At 47.3% G+C, this 13,121-nt stretch overlaps 1 protein-coding gene across 1 annotated transcript; it reads right to left on the reverse strand.

Moving 5' to 3' along the window:
* Positions 1 to 4,827: 4,827 nt before the first annotated feature.
* Positions 4,828 to 12,573, reverse strand: LOC306814031 (zinc finger protein 541-like; the record flags this gene model as incomplete). Its single annotated transcript, XM_079329734.1, has 7 exons — positions 4,828 to 4,928; positions 5,255 to 5,330; positions 5,886 to 5,989; positions 6,433 to 6,572; positions 10,829 to 10,845; positions 11,180 to 11,263; positions 12,514 to 12,573. The coding sequence occupies 7 exons, from the start codon at positions 12,571 to 12,573 to the stop codon at positions 4,828 to 4,830; spliced, it is 582 nt and encodes a 193-aa protein (XP_079185860.1).
* Between the last annotated feature and the right edge of the window lie 548 nt (positions 12,574 to 13,121).

A 13,121-nucleotide genomic window follows, 5' to 3' on the forward strand; every position in this document is an offset into this window, starting at 1 on the left:
TCACTCACTCACACACTCACCTTGCTCACAATGTCCGGACTCCAACACACACACCACCTTAGCTCCGATAACACGGGAGCAGGAATCCACTCGACCTGCGTTCTAGGGTCATTCCGCAGCTGCTCTATCAGTCAGCGAATTCCTTCACCGGCCCCCTCCTCCCTTCTCGACCCGTGGAGGCCAAGGGAATGTAGAGGCCCCTCCGGTGCTCATATCCCTCTGCCGGGAACTCCTCTGGCCTGCTGCTTGCAAGCCTTACCTACCCAGGGACTTTGTTATATGCAGGACGTTCCCTGCTATTTATCAACAGCCCTTCAGTCGCGCGTACTTACAAACCCCCCAGAATTAATACGCACCGTTTCATCCGCCAGCTAGTGGTCCTTGCTGTCACTGCAGTAAGCGAGCCGGGGTTTGCATCTCCCCCAGGAAATCCCAGGGCGCGCCGTGAAGCTGTCCGCCCTCAGCCCGATCCTGCAGACAGACAGCAAGGTCCCATCTGGGGTGCCAAAATGAAGCACAGAAATAAACTTCACAACCTATAAAGTTGTGGAGTAGGTACGTATTTTATTCAGCGCTGGACGTAGGGGGAGAGCATCTTCCCAAATCCTGCGTATCTTACATGATTTCTACTCTTCTATTTATCTAGGAAGTTCATGCATATTCTAAATCACCTATACATATTGATTATCTGCCCCGCCTGTTCCCCGCTCCGTATGGAAATCAGCTGCATATCCATTGCGGCTGCGTAGTTTATTGGGTCGGTGGTCTCTAGATGAGTTGGTGGGCTGGAAATGATGAAGAACAGCAGTCTTCCTCGCTGTTGAACTTCTCACCTTGTCTTTCTATGCATGCGCTGTAGTCTCTGTATTGTGATATTTTGCAGACTCTGCACTTTTACGAAGAGGGACCCCCTTCATTTTGAAAGCCCAGCAAGATCTATACATCAGGGGTCTCCTATGTGCATTCCTTAAATAATTGACACCATATGTTCTACTCTTCATTCTATTTAACCCTTCAATCCCCTGTTTCATGGAGAAGCAGAAGGACTCGTGCTGCTGGCTCTCTTTTGGCTCTGAGAGGAGCAAGAAATTGCAAGTTGTTCTGTGGAGAACCAACTCCAAAGCTTTCTCTCAAAGTGGAGGCATTCGTGCTGCCCCTTTCTAAAATGTCTGGTGCCTAATAATGTTGCCTGGGGTTTTCCCTCCTTTGGGGTCCTGAGCTGGTCTCTCAGCTCAACACTCATTCCTTGGAGCAACAGGTTGTTTTCCAGGTGAAATGATGGGGACAGGCCAGCAGCAATTCCTTAGCAAGGGATTGATGCAGAATTCCTAGGTCTTTCTTCCCGCTCCCTTGAAGGAGCCAAATGTTCATCTCAAAAGCCTGTTGGATTCCTCTAGGAGACTAACAGTAACAGAATTGCTGTTTCACACCAATGGTCTTCCCATTTGTTTTCCTACTTATGTCCCAGATATGGCAAAACCCAGCAGGTTTGGTTGCTTTCCTGCCTGAGGTGAAGTAAAGCAAATCTTGCGTCCTTCCCAGGCTGCTTGTTACACAGACAGCAGCAAAGGGAGGGGGCAGCTGTAACAAGGCTCACTGCAAAGCCAATACTTTGTAGGCTCCAAATTCTGCCTGGCTGCATCAGACAAGGGCAAGCTTGTGTCAGTGTCCCAGAAGCAGCCTGGCAATTGCCCCTGCCTTGCCAGCCCTCCTTCCGTGCTCCCCAGCCCCTGCTCCCAAAGCCTGGCCAGGGAATGCCATTTCCTGGGACAGCTAAAGGGGCGAGTTTGATGCTTCTTTGGTGCAGATGCCAAAGCTGTGAGAAGTGAGAGGTAATGTTCACAAGCGCTTTGCTTCGGATGAGGAGGTTGCTCGAGGCCCAGATGGGAGGTTGGTCCTTTCAGGAGAAATTGAACTGAAATACTGCTTTCTTTTTAGTGCATGTGGCTATTAATGTTAGATAATCAGAGAGGTTAGAAAAGTCCTTGGATGTCCTTGGATGGCCAAGTCCATCTGTGCACCAAAACTCAAGAAAGCTTTGTTGCTGGTTAAAGGACTAAAGCCCGCAGCTTTTATTCCTGCAAGCGTAGTGAGACAAGGCCAAGTCATTTAGACCCAATTACCTGAATTAAACAAAGCCTCCCTTTGCAGTCCCAGGTGAGATTTTCAGGAATCAAAGGATAAAACCCCACCGTTATTCCATTGCCAGGAATGGGGACACACCTTTGTAAGTCCCGCCAGCTGAGCAAGGGGCTGGGCCTGCGGGAGGAGGCACGTGCCCAAATTCTTCCCTCGGGGCAAAGGCTGTGTTTGTAACACCAAACAAATGGAACAAACATTGCTTGAGGATTTCATACAGACAAAAGACAAAATTTAACAAACTTTGGTTTCATGAACAAGACACCTTTTTTCTTAACACAGACTAAATGAGGAAAGAAGGAGCATAGCCAACAACACCAAACCTCTTACATTTACGGATAAATCTAATACTACTAATCAAATTCTAATAATACTAACAAATCTTAGCTAATCAATTGAGAAATGCCTATCTAGTAAACTAAAGAGTAGAATAAAGCAGCCTAAAATCTTTGGAAATCATCCTATTTTGTTCTAGTCCTCTTGACGTCTAACTCTTGCTAGGCCTGGAGAGCTGCAGGGCTAATTTGGTTTTTTCTTCTTAGCCAGAGGCTCTGCTTCCTTCCCTGGGCGATGTCTTCTCCTGTGTGCGTTCCTTTCCTTCATGGTTGCAAACACCCTGGAAGATAGGAAACAAACCATCCATTGTTCATTCAATACGCACCATTAAACCCATCTCCCAGATTTCCATTTCTCTATGTATTTCTCTGTCTTTCCAGGCTGAGACACCTATGTGAATTTTTCAGCACCATGAATCTTTGTTGTTTCAGTTCCTTGCGATTTCTTTCTCTTTTTGCCTCAACCTCTTTTGAATTCCAGCAGCAGCATCCAAGCAAGCTTTCGTGTGCCTATTCCTACTTGTTTGAGCTGTGCCTTGTTGGGGCATGGCAAGGTTTCAGTCTGAATGCTGGGCTTTAAGTGAGCAGTTTGGGTTTAAAGCGGGCTGTAAGCACATTGAGCACCGCTGCAAGGGGCCATCCTCCAAGTGCCCTGGGCTTGCTCCGTGGTGCCTTTGGGAAGGGCCAGCATGTTTTAGTGCCAGGGCACCGGCCTGTGAGCAGCGAGAGGAAGAAGTTGCGCACTGTTGGAACTGCCTGCAGGGAAAGGGGCCTCCCGCCGAGCGGGGCGGCTGGGCCGGTTTGCAGCAGGGACACTCCGCCTTGCAGGCCCTCTTGCACCTTCTCTTGCCTGTCTCCCCATGCTCCTTTCTGGGAGGGCTTTGGCTCCTCTTTGCTTCACCCACCGTCTGGAAAATAAAGGATCCTCATCAATATTTCCTTCCTCCCACAAAGATGGAAATCAGAGCGTCTAGCGCAAAAATCTTTTGGCCTAAGGAAATTGCTCCAAACCCTGAAAAGCTGAGAAAATGCCTGGATTTGGAGGTGGGCTGTGCTGGTGGGGTGTCAACACAGCACCTTGCAGGAAAAAACACCTCCTCTCTACTGCCCACAGGCCTGGCTTAAATATGTGCGTGTCTTCAGATCTACATTTTTTTAATATACCTCTCTGCCTAACATCTCTCTATCCCTATGTTTCCTCCACAAATACCTATGGAATGGATTTTCAATTCAGTCCAATTAGTGAAGACCCATGGTTACCCAGTTTCTATTCCCCTAAATGATCTCTCTCTCTGTGAACCAAAATCGAGTTTTCCTGTAAGAATAGTTGGAGTGGAGGCACAGCACCGGCAGGTCATTTTTGGGGAGTCTGCTGGGATGCTGCGAAAGATCCCTGAAAATCTGCAGCATCTCCATCAACGCAGCCAGGATTGGAGATGTTAGGCAGCGGTGGGAAATGAAGGATCTGATTGGCATCAGCAAGGGTGCCAGCCCCTGAGAAAGCAGTCTACAGAGAGTCAAAGCCAATTTTGGTGAAGGTGCTGCTTTTTTGGGTCAAAGGGGTGCTCCAGAATTCCCTACTTCAGAACAACAGCACAATGAAGATCATGGCAGCATCTGCTGTGCCTTTCCCAGGGCACGGGACCTGGCAGAGCAGCGTCTCACATGGCTCGCCAGCAGGTTTTGTCCCCTTCTCTCAGTTTCTTGACACTGCTGGTTTGTCTTGACTTTCTTCCCACTCACCTAGGCAAGAGTGCAGGCAAGTCTGTGATCTTTTTTCCAGGAGTAGTAGTATTCCACACACTGTGCCACAGTCTTACTTGGAATGTGTTGTGGAAAGAAAAAGAAGGATTGTGAAATGGCCATCCTGTAGTGTGGGTGGGAGAAGAAGAAGAGGATGGGGTAAAGGAGGAAGTAAAAGCATGGAGTAAGTGGAGTAGGGCATAGAATGAAATAAATAGGGAGTAAAAGAGGCATTCTGCCACGTGGAAAGCCATGTATTATGCTGTGTAATGCATAACACATGTGATGCACAGATCAACAACAAATCCACCCAGCACAGTTTTTCTTTCCCTTCCAGTCGTCCCGGCACAATATGTTGAGGAAGCAGCAGCACAAGCATGTGACAAATGTGACAGAATAAACCTGTGTCTTCCAAAAGAGCTTGGAGGAAAGGGCTGGAGAGGCACAATCACTGCTTTCACACAGGATTTTCATCTGCAGGAAAAGAGATGCCCCATATCTTTATTATTCCAATATTTTTCATCTAGGAGAAGAGCGAGACTGAATTGCAGTATTTGGAAGCAGAAATAAGCAACATTCCCTCTTATGACCTGCCAGTGTAAAGAACGTCCTATGGCTTTACCTGCTTCTGGATGAGATGAAAATCCTTGCCATATGTGTGAAAAGCCTTTTGGAAGGACTCCTTCTCCTCAGGTGTCCATCTGTCAGAGCCTGGCAAATAAAAGCAGCAAGTAAATTGATGCTTCTTGCCACTTGAGGTAGATCCCACTGGCCACCAAGAGGCAATCGGCACTATCCATCATTCACCTGTGCACATGTCTGCTCCCACAGAAAGTAAGGAAGGCAAGAGCAGGCATTGCCCAGGGCAAAAAGCACGGGAAAGAAGTCAGGCTGAAGGACTAGATGCTGCTGCTTTCCCCGCCCCCAGAGAGGACGAGACCTTGTGCAGGTGTTGCCGTTTAAGTGTAAATGCCTGACATGGCAGCTAAGGGGACGGCAGTATCTGTGAGTGAAGGAACAAGCTCTGCTTTGCTTACCTGCATAATGGTAATCAGCTAAGGGGTGGCCTTGAGGTGTCGGAGGTCCCCCTGAGAGCAACATCTCCAGAGCCTCCTGCAAGATCAAAGGGACACAGGCTTCAGCTGCCCCACCACATGGAAAAGAGCCAAGAAACATAAACTCTGCCTTTCATCTACTTTGCCTCTTCAGGCATTCCTTCCACTGGATCTCTTATTGGTCAAACCTTGTGATTTGCTGCCAATCCCTTGTTTTTGCTACCCAGTCCTTTAGTCGTGCTCCCCAAGAGTGGCATGTGGCTCACCAACTCCAGCATTTTGTTCCTCCTGCACCCAGAATTGTCTCAGCTTGCTGAGGCTTCTGGGAGTTTTCCCTCAATCCACCCCAAAATGTCTTGGAGAACCAAGATCTCCCGAAGATTTGCAAGGCAGCAGGCTGTGGGACCCTGGGCCAGTGCCTCCAGGAGAGATGTTGTCCCTGCCGGAGCCATTTGGGCTGATCCCTGACACAGGTGGAGGAGACAAAGCAGGCAGCTGTGCTTCTTCTTAACTCTGCTCTTCAAGCAGCAGCCAGGAAAGGCTGTCCCAGTGGCCAGGCCTTAGTAATTCTTCCCTGTTCCCTCTTCCCTGTGCCCAAAGAGCCACTCCTTACCAGAATGCTGCCGCGTGCCTGGTGCAGGCAGTGCAGGGCGAGCTCCAGGTTAGCTGCTGCCCTGGGAAAGCCACGGGAGCTGGCCATGTCCAACAGTTCTCTTACTGCAAGCACAACAAAATCCCACTGCAAGTCAGGCTTGGGCCATGGAAGGGGAAAGGATGAGATACAAGGGAAAAGGAAAGCACAGGAGCGGAAGATAGCAGGTTGGAGAGCATGAAAAGGAGAGCAAAGAAAGGGGCAGCTGAAGCAAGGGCCTTTTTAGTGCTGGCTCTCCATTCAAACCATATTCTCTAAAATGAGGCATTTGCCAATCTCCCTTCTTCCAGTGGAAAATGGTGCCAACCAAGTTTGAGAACAGGAAAGTTGTTCATTTTCCTGCTCTGCTGCACAAACAGAGCATTCTCCTTGCCTCTAACATGGCCACGTGGGACGATTGCTGCGACAAGGAGAAAAGCATAGCATGCACAAAGCTGCCTTTTCACCAAAAGAGGAGAGTTTTACACATGCAGATATCTCAGGGGTGGAAGAAAAGCTGGGCAGCCACCTCTGTCAGGTTTGTCCATGTCAGAGTCATCATTCCCCCAGGGCTTCCAGACCAGGGATGCAGGCTCTTCGTCATCACTTGGCGGTCTGCTCTGCAGCTCAGGGAGCTCGGCCTGAAAGTCACTGCCAACGTTGATTTGTCTGAAAGCAAGAAGGAAGCGGAGGTAAGAAAGGCAAGTGGTGTGTCAAGAGATGCATCCCGTGGAGCCACGGGCTTGAACCCATCCCAGATGACTCCGAAAGAGCAGTTCTGCTGCTGGCCAGTCATCAAATTTCCATACTGTAATCCCTATGGCAAAACTCACGGCAGAATGGGGGCTCTTGCTTTCCTTTTCATGGTGCCTCTCCTTTCCAGGACACAGAGCTGTCTGCAAAGGAAGGGGCAGTGAGGTGGAGCAGCCGGGGGATGCCAACAGCCTGCAGGGACAGAGGCGCAGGGCATGGACACCGTAGCACAGCCTGGGCTGCAGAGGGCACAGGGATGGGCAGCAGCTGAAAGGCCCTGCCAGAGCCAACTGCTGCAGCACTTGGGCCATGGCTGCTGGCCCTGGGCCTGAGGCCTGCAGGGGACAAGTGAGCCTTGCTGTGCTGGGGCCCCATTGCCTCCTTGACCCTGCTCAGCAGCCTGGCAGGGGCCGCCCCATAGTCCTGCCCTTGGCATTGCACATCCCCAGAGCCCAGTGCCCCAGGAAGAGCCCTGAGCAATGAGGGAGGGATGTGCCTTGCCAGGGGCTGGGGCTCAGGCCTTGACCCTTTGCATTCCTGAAACACATCCAGGTTTGCTCAGCATCAGAGACACCTTTGCCTTGTTTGTCCATTCCTGTCATCAGTGTCTCCACTGTTCTGCTCTGATTGGAACCTTGGGACACTTTCTCAGTTGTGTCCCTCAGTGGAATCCATTAAACTTCATTAAATTTTCGAGTTTGAATCTGACTTTGAGTTTTGAGAAGATTTTTTGAAAGCACTCTCTCAGGGACTGATGTCTAGGGACTCAGCACTGCTGGGAAATCCCAGCTCTCCAGAGACAGGGCAACTGAGAGACATTTTAAAAGATTTTATTCCATTATTAGTCTTGATGCAGGCTGAAGCATAAAAGGTATAAAATTCAATGCCATTCTACCAAAAGTCAAGTTATTTCCCAGTAACAATACCTTGGAAATGTTTTTCAGCCTGTTAGCTTTAGCCACACACTGATGCTAACATTTCTATCACCAATGACCTATTATTTTGCCCTACATGGTCTTGCCACAATGCATCTTTCACAGTTCTAATTCTCAAAAATATCAGATCATTTTGCATGGCCATAGTTTGAAACTTGTTTCTAGTTCAGTCTCTCTCTCAACAATGTCTTATGTATTCTATGGCCTTTTGAAGTTAGCACACCTTACCTCAGTTTGCCTACAGATATACAAGACTGTGTGAGCTTTCAGCCAGGCTTTGAGATTCCTTTACAAATCCATTTCTCTCCAAGATCAACCACAGAATGCTGCAATCACCTCTGCTCTAAAGACAACAGTAATAAAATAGGAATTGATACACCCTTCAAAATAGGAATGGATATTTCTAAGAATCTCTTTGATATATTTCTCCATAACTGGAGTTGAAAACCTTCTGAATGAACTGCACCACACTAGAGGGAAACCAAGGCAGCACATGGTTTGTTAGGAAACCTCTCAAGAATTCATTCATAATTGAACTCCAAAGTTTCTGATACCATTCATGGGTCCCACTGAGGGACAAGACTGAGAAAGTGTCCCCAGGTTTCAGTTAGAGCAGGAAATTGGAGGTAGAGATGACAGGTGGTGTGGGAAATGCAGGCAGCTCTCAGGGCCTGGTGCACACAGGCTCAGAGACAGAGATGGATGCAAGGTCTGAGCTAAGACTTTGGAGAAGGCTTGAAGAATTAGAGCATTAAAAGTAAAATAGGCATAAAACAGGAATAGAAGTTTGTAGTTTAAGTAGAAATATGTTTTAAGCAAACAGAAATATGTATTATGTAAGTAAAGCAATATATTAAGTAAGATATTAAAAGATTTTAAAGTTTAGCAATAGGGCCTATTACAAAGCTAGTTAGAACTTAAAGATATATTAATGTAGGTTTGTGAAGTGTTTTATGATTGGTTGAAAAAATTACATATTGCTGGAAAGCCAAGAAAAGCAAAGCAATTAATGTTTGGTGTAAAAAGACACTAGCAAAATTTGTGATTGGCTAAAAAACTAACATCAGGCATTGTAACTAAGAATTAGACAGCTTCTGATGTCATGGTGTTGAATGTAACACAATTTAATGTCACACCTTTCTATAAGACTGATGCCATGTGTAGGAGCCCAGGGCATAACCCTGGCCTCCTTGGGAGTCTCAAAACCCCCCTGGCAAGGGTCTCAAAGACTCTGAGTAAGACCCTGGTGTCACAGGTGCTGAATTCTAACCCCTGGGGGAAGTTGTCAGCACAAAGAGAATGGAAACAAGCTGCCAAAGTTAGTGAAGTGTAGATTAGATTGCTAGAATGTAGATAAATAGACTTTTGGGAATGTTTATGATAAGGGACACGTGGCCAAGATGGAGAATTTGGGGGGTGGACACCTTTTCCTCCTTCTTCTCCATGTCATCCATGTTGGGTGACACATTGGCACTCTTGGATTGGATGGGGTCAGGGCTGGACCATTTAATAAAATTGTATTGTATTGGGAAAATTTTGTAAACATGTAATACGTAGTACAAACTATATAAAATAAGCCCTGCCTTCACGAGGCAGATTCCACCATGGATGCCAGGCTTAGCAGACCGCTGCTGGCCAGGCAAAACATGCCTGAGATAAGAAATAATAAACAATCCTTGGAAAAAGAGAAAACCGTCTCCAGCAATCTCTCTTCAGCGGCTTCAGAGAAAAGCAGGGTTTGAACCACCTTCGTGTCCCTCTGGGGTGATCTCGGGGCAAAGGAGAAACCCCAGACTGGGACACCATGAAGTAATAAACCCTCCTTTGCAACATCTCTTAGTTTCCCCATCTCTTGTGATATTAATCTCCTGATAGGGATTTTTCAGGCATCAGATATTTCTAATGAAATCAATGGCAATATAGGAATACCAGGTCTACCTCATTAAAAATCCGTAGGGATTGAGGGACACCAGGTCTACCCCATTGAAGTCAATAGGGATTTAGAGAAACCAGGTCTACCCATTAAATCAGTAAGGATTTTGCTGAAATTTGGGGTTAAAACTGGTAAATTTGGGGGAAATGTTGGTCTGAATTTTGGAAATTTCCACTCCACGATTGCGGTGCTGATGCTTTGGAAGTCCTGGATGAATTCCTGGAAGCCAATCCCAAATCCCTTATGTTATGGGTTATGTTTTGATTAGCTTTTTTCTTTACCTTTTACTATGGAGCTGCTGGCTTTTTTTTTGGGGGGTTGTTTTATTTAGCTGGGGTTTTTTTAGCTTTTGAGGCTTTTTGGCTGTTGCTTTTGCTGCTGCTGCTTGCTGCTGCTGCTTTTGCTGCCTTCTTGCTTCTTTCTTCTTTGCTGCTTTAGCTGCTTTTTCTTTCCTCTTCGGCTGCTTAAACTGCCCCTTTCCCTTCCCCCCCCTCCCCATCCCTAAGATTTGCACTGGCTTTAGAGGAAACGGATTTGAACTTTGGAGACTACTTTTGGAAGTTTGCTAAAGAAGCTTTGCTGCCTTTTTTGGCGAAGATTTGCTGAGTTTATTTTAATTTGGGCTTGTGCTGGGAAGTGTTTTTTTTGTATTTTGTTAATAAAAAGGTTTTTTTACTTTTTTTTGAAGGAAATTTTTTCCGAGCTTGGTGAAGGAAGGAATTGTAAGGGGGGGAGGGGACCCTTTGGAGGTTTTTTTTCTAAAATTTGTCCCAAACTTGGACAAATTACTTTGGTGGCCCGTACGGGGTGGAGCCCAGGGGCGAGGAAGAAAGAAGGGCAGTTTAGGCAGCCGAAAAAGGGGAAAAAGCAGCTAAAGCAGCAGAAAAAAGGGGGGCAGGAAGGCAGCAAAAGCAGCAGCAAGCAGCAGCAGCAAAAGCAGCAGCCAAAAAGCCTCAAAAGCTAAAAAAACACCCAGCTAAATAAAACAGCCCAAAAAAAAAAGCCGGCAGCTCCATAGTAAAAAGTAAAAAAAAAAAGCTAGTCAAAACATAACCCATAACACCTTATCCTACACTTGTGGTCCATGCTGGAGCTGTTCCTCCACATAAGGCAAAAAATCCCCATTTCTAGCCTAAAATCTGGAAATTCTGAGTCCAACATTGAGATTTTTAACACCAAAAATTCTGGGACATCAAGTCTATCCATTGAAGTGAATGGGGATCTAGGGAAACCAGACCTAGGTCTACCCCATTGAAGTCATTTGGGGATTTTGGGGCACCAGATCTGCCCATTACTTGGGTTACCGGTTAAACTGAGAATACTGGGGGAGGATAAGAGGGAGCACTGGAGTTACTGGGAGGACTGGGGCAAAAGTGGCACCACTGGGAGGGATTAATAGAGATAAATGGGGACAATCAGGACCTCATTAAATCAAAGGGGATTTAGGGACCTCAGGTCTACCCTGTCAAAGCAATGAAGATTTTGGGGCACCAGTGCAGGGGAGCCCCAGGGGTTTTGGGTGTCCAAAGGGTACAGAGGTGTATCCAAGTGATTTTGGGTGTGATCCAGGATGTTTCTGGGGGGATTCAGGTGTATCCAGGTCATTTTTGGGGATGTCCAAGTCATGCTTGGGGCACTCAAGTGTCCTGACTCACCTTGACAGGCTGGGAGAAGATGATGGCCACCATTGCATCCTGCTGGTCGACATGGACACAGATGAGCTGCAGCGGCAGGAGGGGCTGTAAAGGGGCACCCCAACAATCAGAGGGTACTCCAAAACTCCAGGTGAGAACCCCAGGGGTGGGAGGGAGACCTGAATTACCACAGGGGAGGATGCAGCACAGGTACACCCCAGAGCTTTAGTCTGTGGGGTCAGTGAAGACTGCACCAGCTCCAGGTCTGGGTGGGGCAAAGGGTGGACCCCAAAATCTCAGGGGGGCAGTGGGGTCACCCAAACTGATGTGAGGAAAAACTTTGTAACCCACAAAGTTAGAGGTATGTATTTTATTCAGCACTGAGGTGCTTGGGGGATAGCTCCTCCAAAAACATGCACACCTTCAGCGACCTGGACCTCTCCTTTTATTCTCTACAAACCAGGATTGCACAATTCACCTAATACATATTCATTTCCTAACCCTGCCTGTCCCTGCTTCATATTAAAATTAGCTCCACATCTCTTTGCTACTGCACACTGCTGCTTGTTGGTCACTCTGGTGGTCGTCTGGGGGACCGAGGGATGAAGTAAACACTTTTCCTCTCTGTTGAACTTTTTACTCCGCCTTCTTTGCGCACGCATATTAGTCTTTGGTCACTTTCCAGACTTTGATACAGATTTTCACTCGCTCAGGGGTCTAAAGAATCCCCCTTATCTGGAAGGGGCCTCGCTCTTCCATCCAGTTTGTGCATTCTTGGCTCTCTGTCATATCTTGAAGCCTTGTTCTGTCCTCCTGTTCTTGTATAGAGAGCAAATGTTGAGCACTCACAGAATCTTGTCAGCCCCCTGCCAACTAAAGTATCTTCCTGTATTTTTACCCTTAAGTCTTTAATTTTAATTTTAATTCCTCCTCCTTCAGTGCCATAATGGCTCATTGGTTCTATGGGCCTCACAGCCTCATTCTTGACCCTTGATTCCAGAGGGATCCTGAGTTTCACAATGGTCCCCCTGATTCCATGAGGCACCAGAGTGTCACAATGGTCTCTTTGGTACCATGAGGTTCCATGGTGTCTCAATTGTGTCTTCGGGTCTGCTACTGTCCTTGTCACAACTGACCCATGGTTCCATGAGGTTCTGCAGTGTCACCATGGTCGCTGTCAGAGGCTGGATGAGATCAATGTCCCAGACACTTCGGGATGAGCTGTCAGTCACACAGTGGGCTGGTGCTGACCCAGGCTCTGATTGCCTGAGCAATCACAAGTCCCACCTGGGGGGAGGCCCATGAATGCCCAGGGGCTCAAAACACGGAGCAGGCACTCGCCCCATTGTGTGTACCGTGCCTTCTGCTGGGGTCTGCGTCTCACCCACACTGGAACCTGAGGAGCTGGTTACCATGTCTGTGTCTTTCTACAGAGCTTCTTCTTTATTTCTCTCTCTCTTCCCTCTCCTTCTAATGCTCTTCATATGAAACAGTTTTGGGTACTTCAACAACTGAAGTGTTTAAAGGTTTCCACATAAAATGGGCTAAGTTGATGAAGTTCCAGCTATGCTGAATACTTTGTGTTGAATTGGATGTATTAAATCCTTTTCAAGAGTTCTTTGATTTTCTATACTTTGCCAGTAAAGTTTTTGTGTCATTTTGACCTCTTGAGAATATCTGGCTGGGGTTTCTCTTGCGCACCAAACCTGAGTGAAGGAACCTTTTGTCACCCCCAGCATTTCAGTGTTCTGGGGTGTTACAGCCTTTCAGGCTCACAATGGCCTCTTGTTTTCATGAGGACTGCTGTGTCACACTGGCCTTTGCTTCCATGAACATCTGGAGTGTCACACTGATTTTGGGAATCAGGAATTGACACCAAAATTGTAGAGTGTATGTTTCATTGCCAGCTGGGACACATGGGCGGATATCTTCTCCAAACCGTGTGTACCTGCTCAGACAGGTT

Source organism: Erithacus rubecula, assembly GCF_903797595.1.
Source record: "Erithacus rubecula genome assembly, chromosome: 34".
Classification (NCBI taxonomy): Eukaryota; Metazoa; Chordata; class Aves; order Passeriformes; family Muscicapidae; genus Erithacus; species Erithacus rubecula.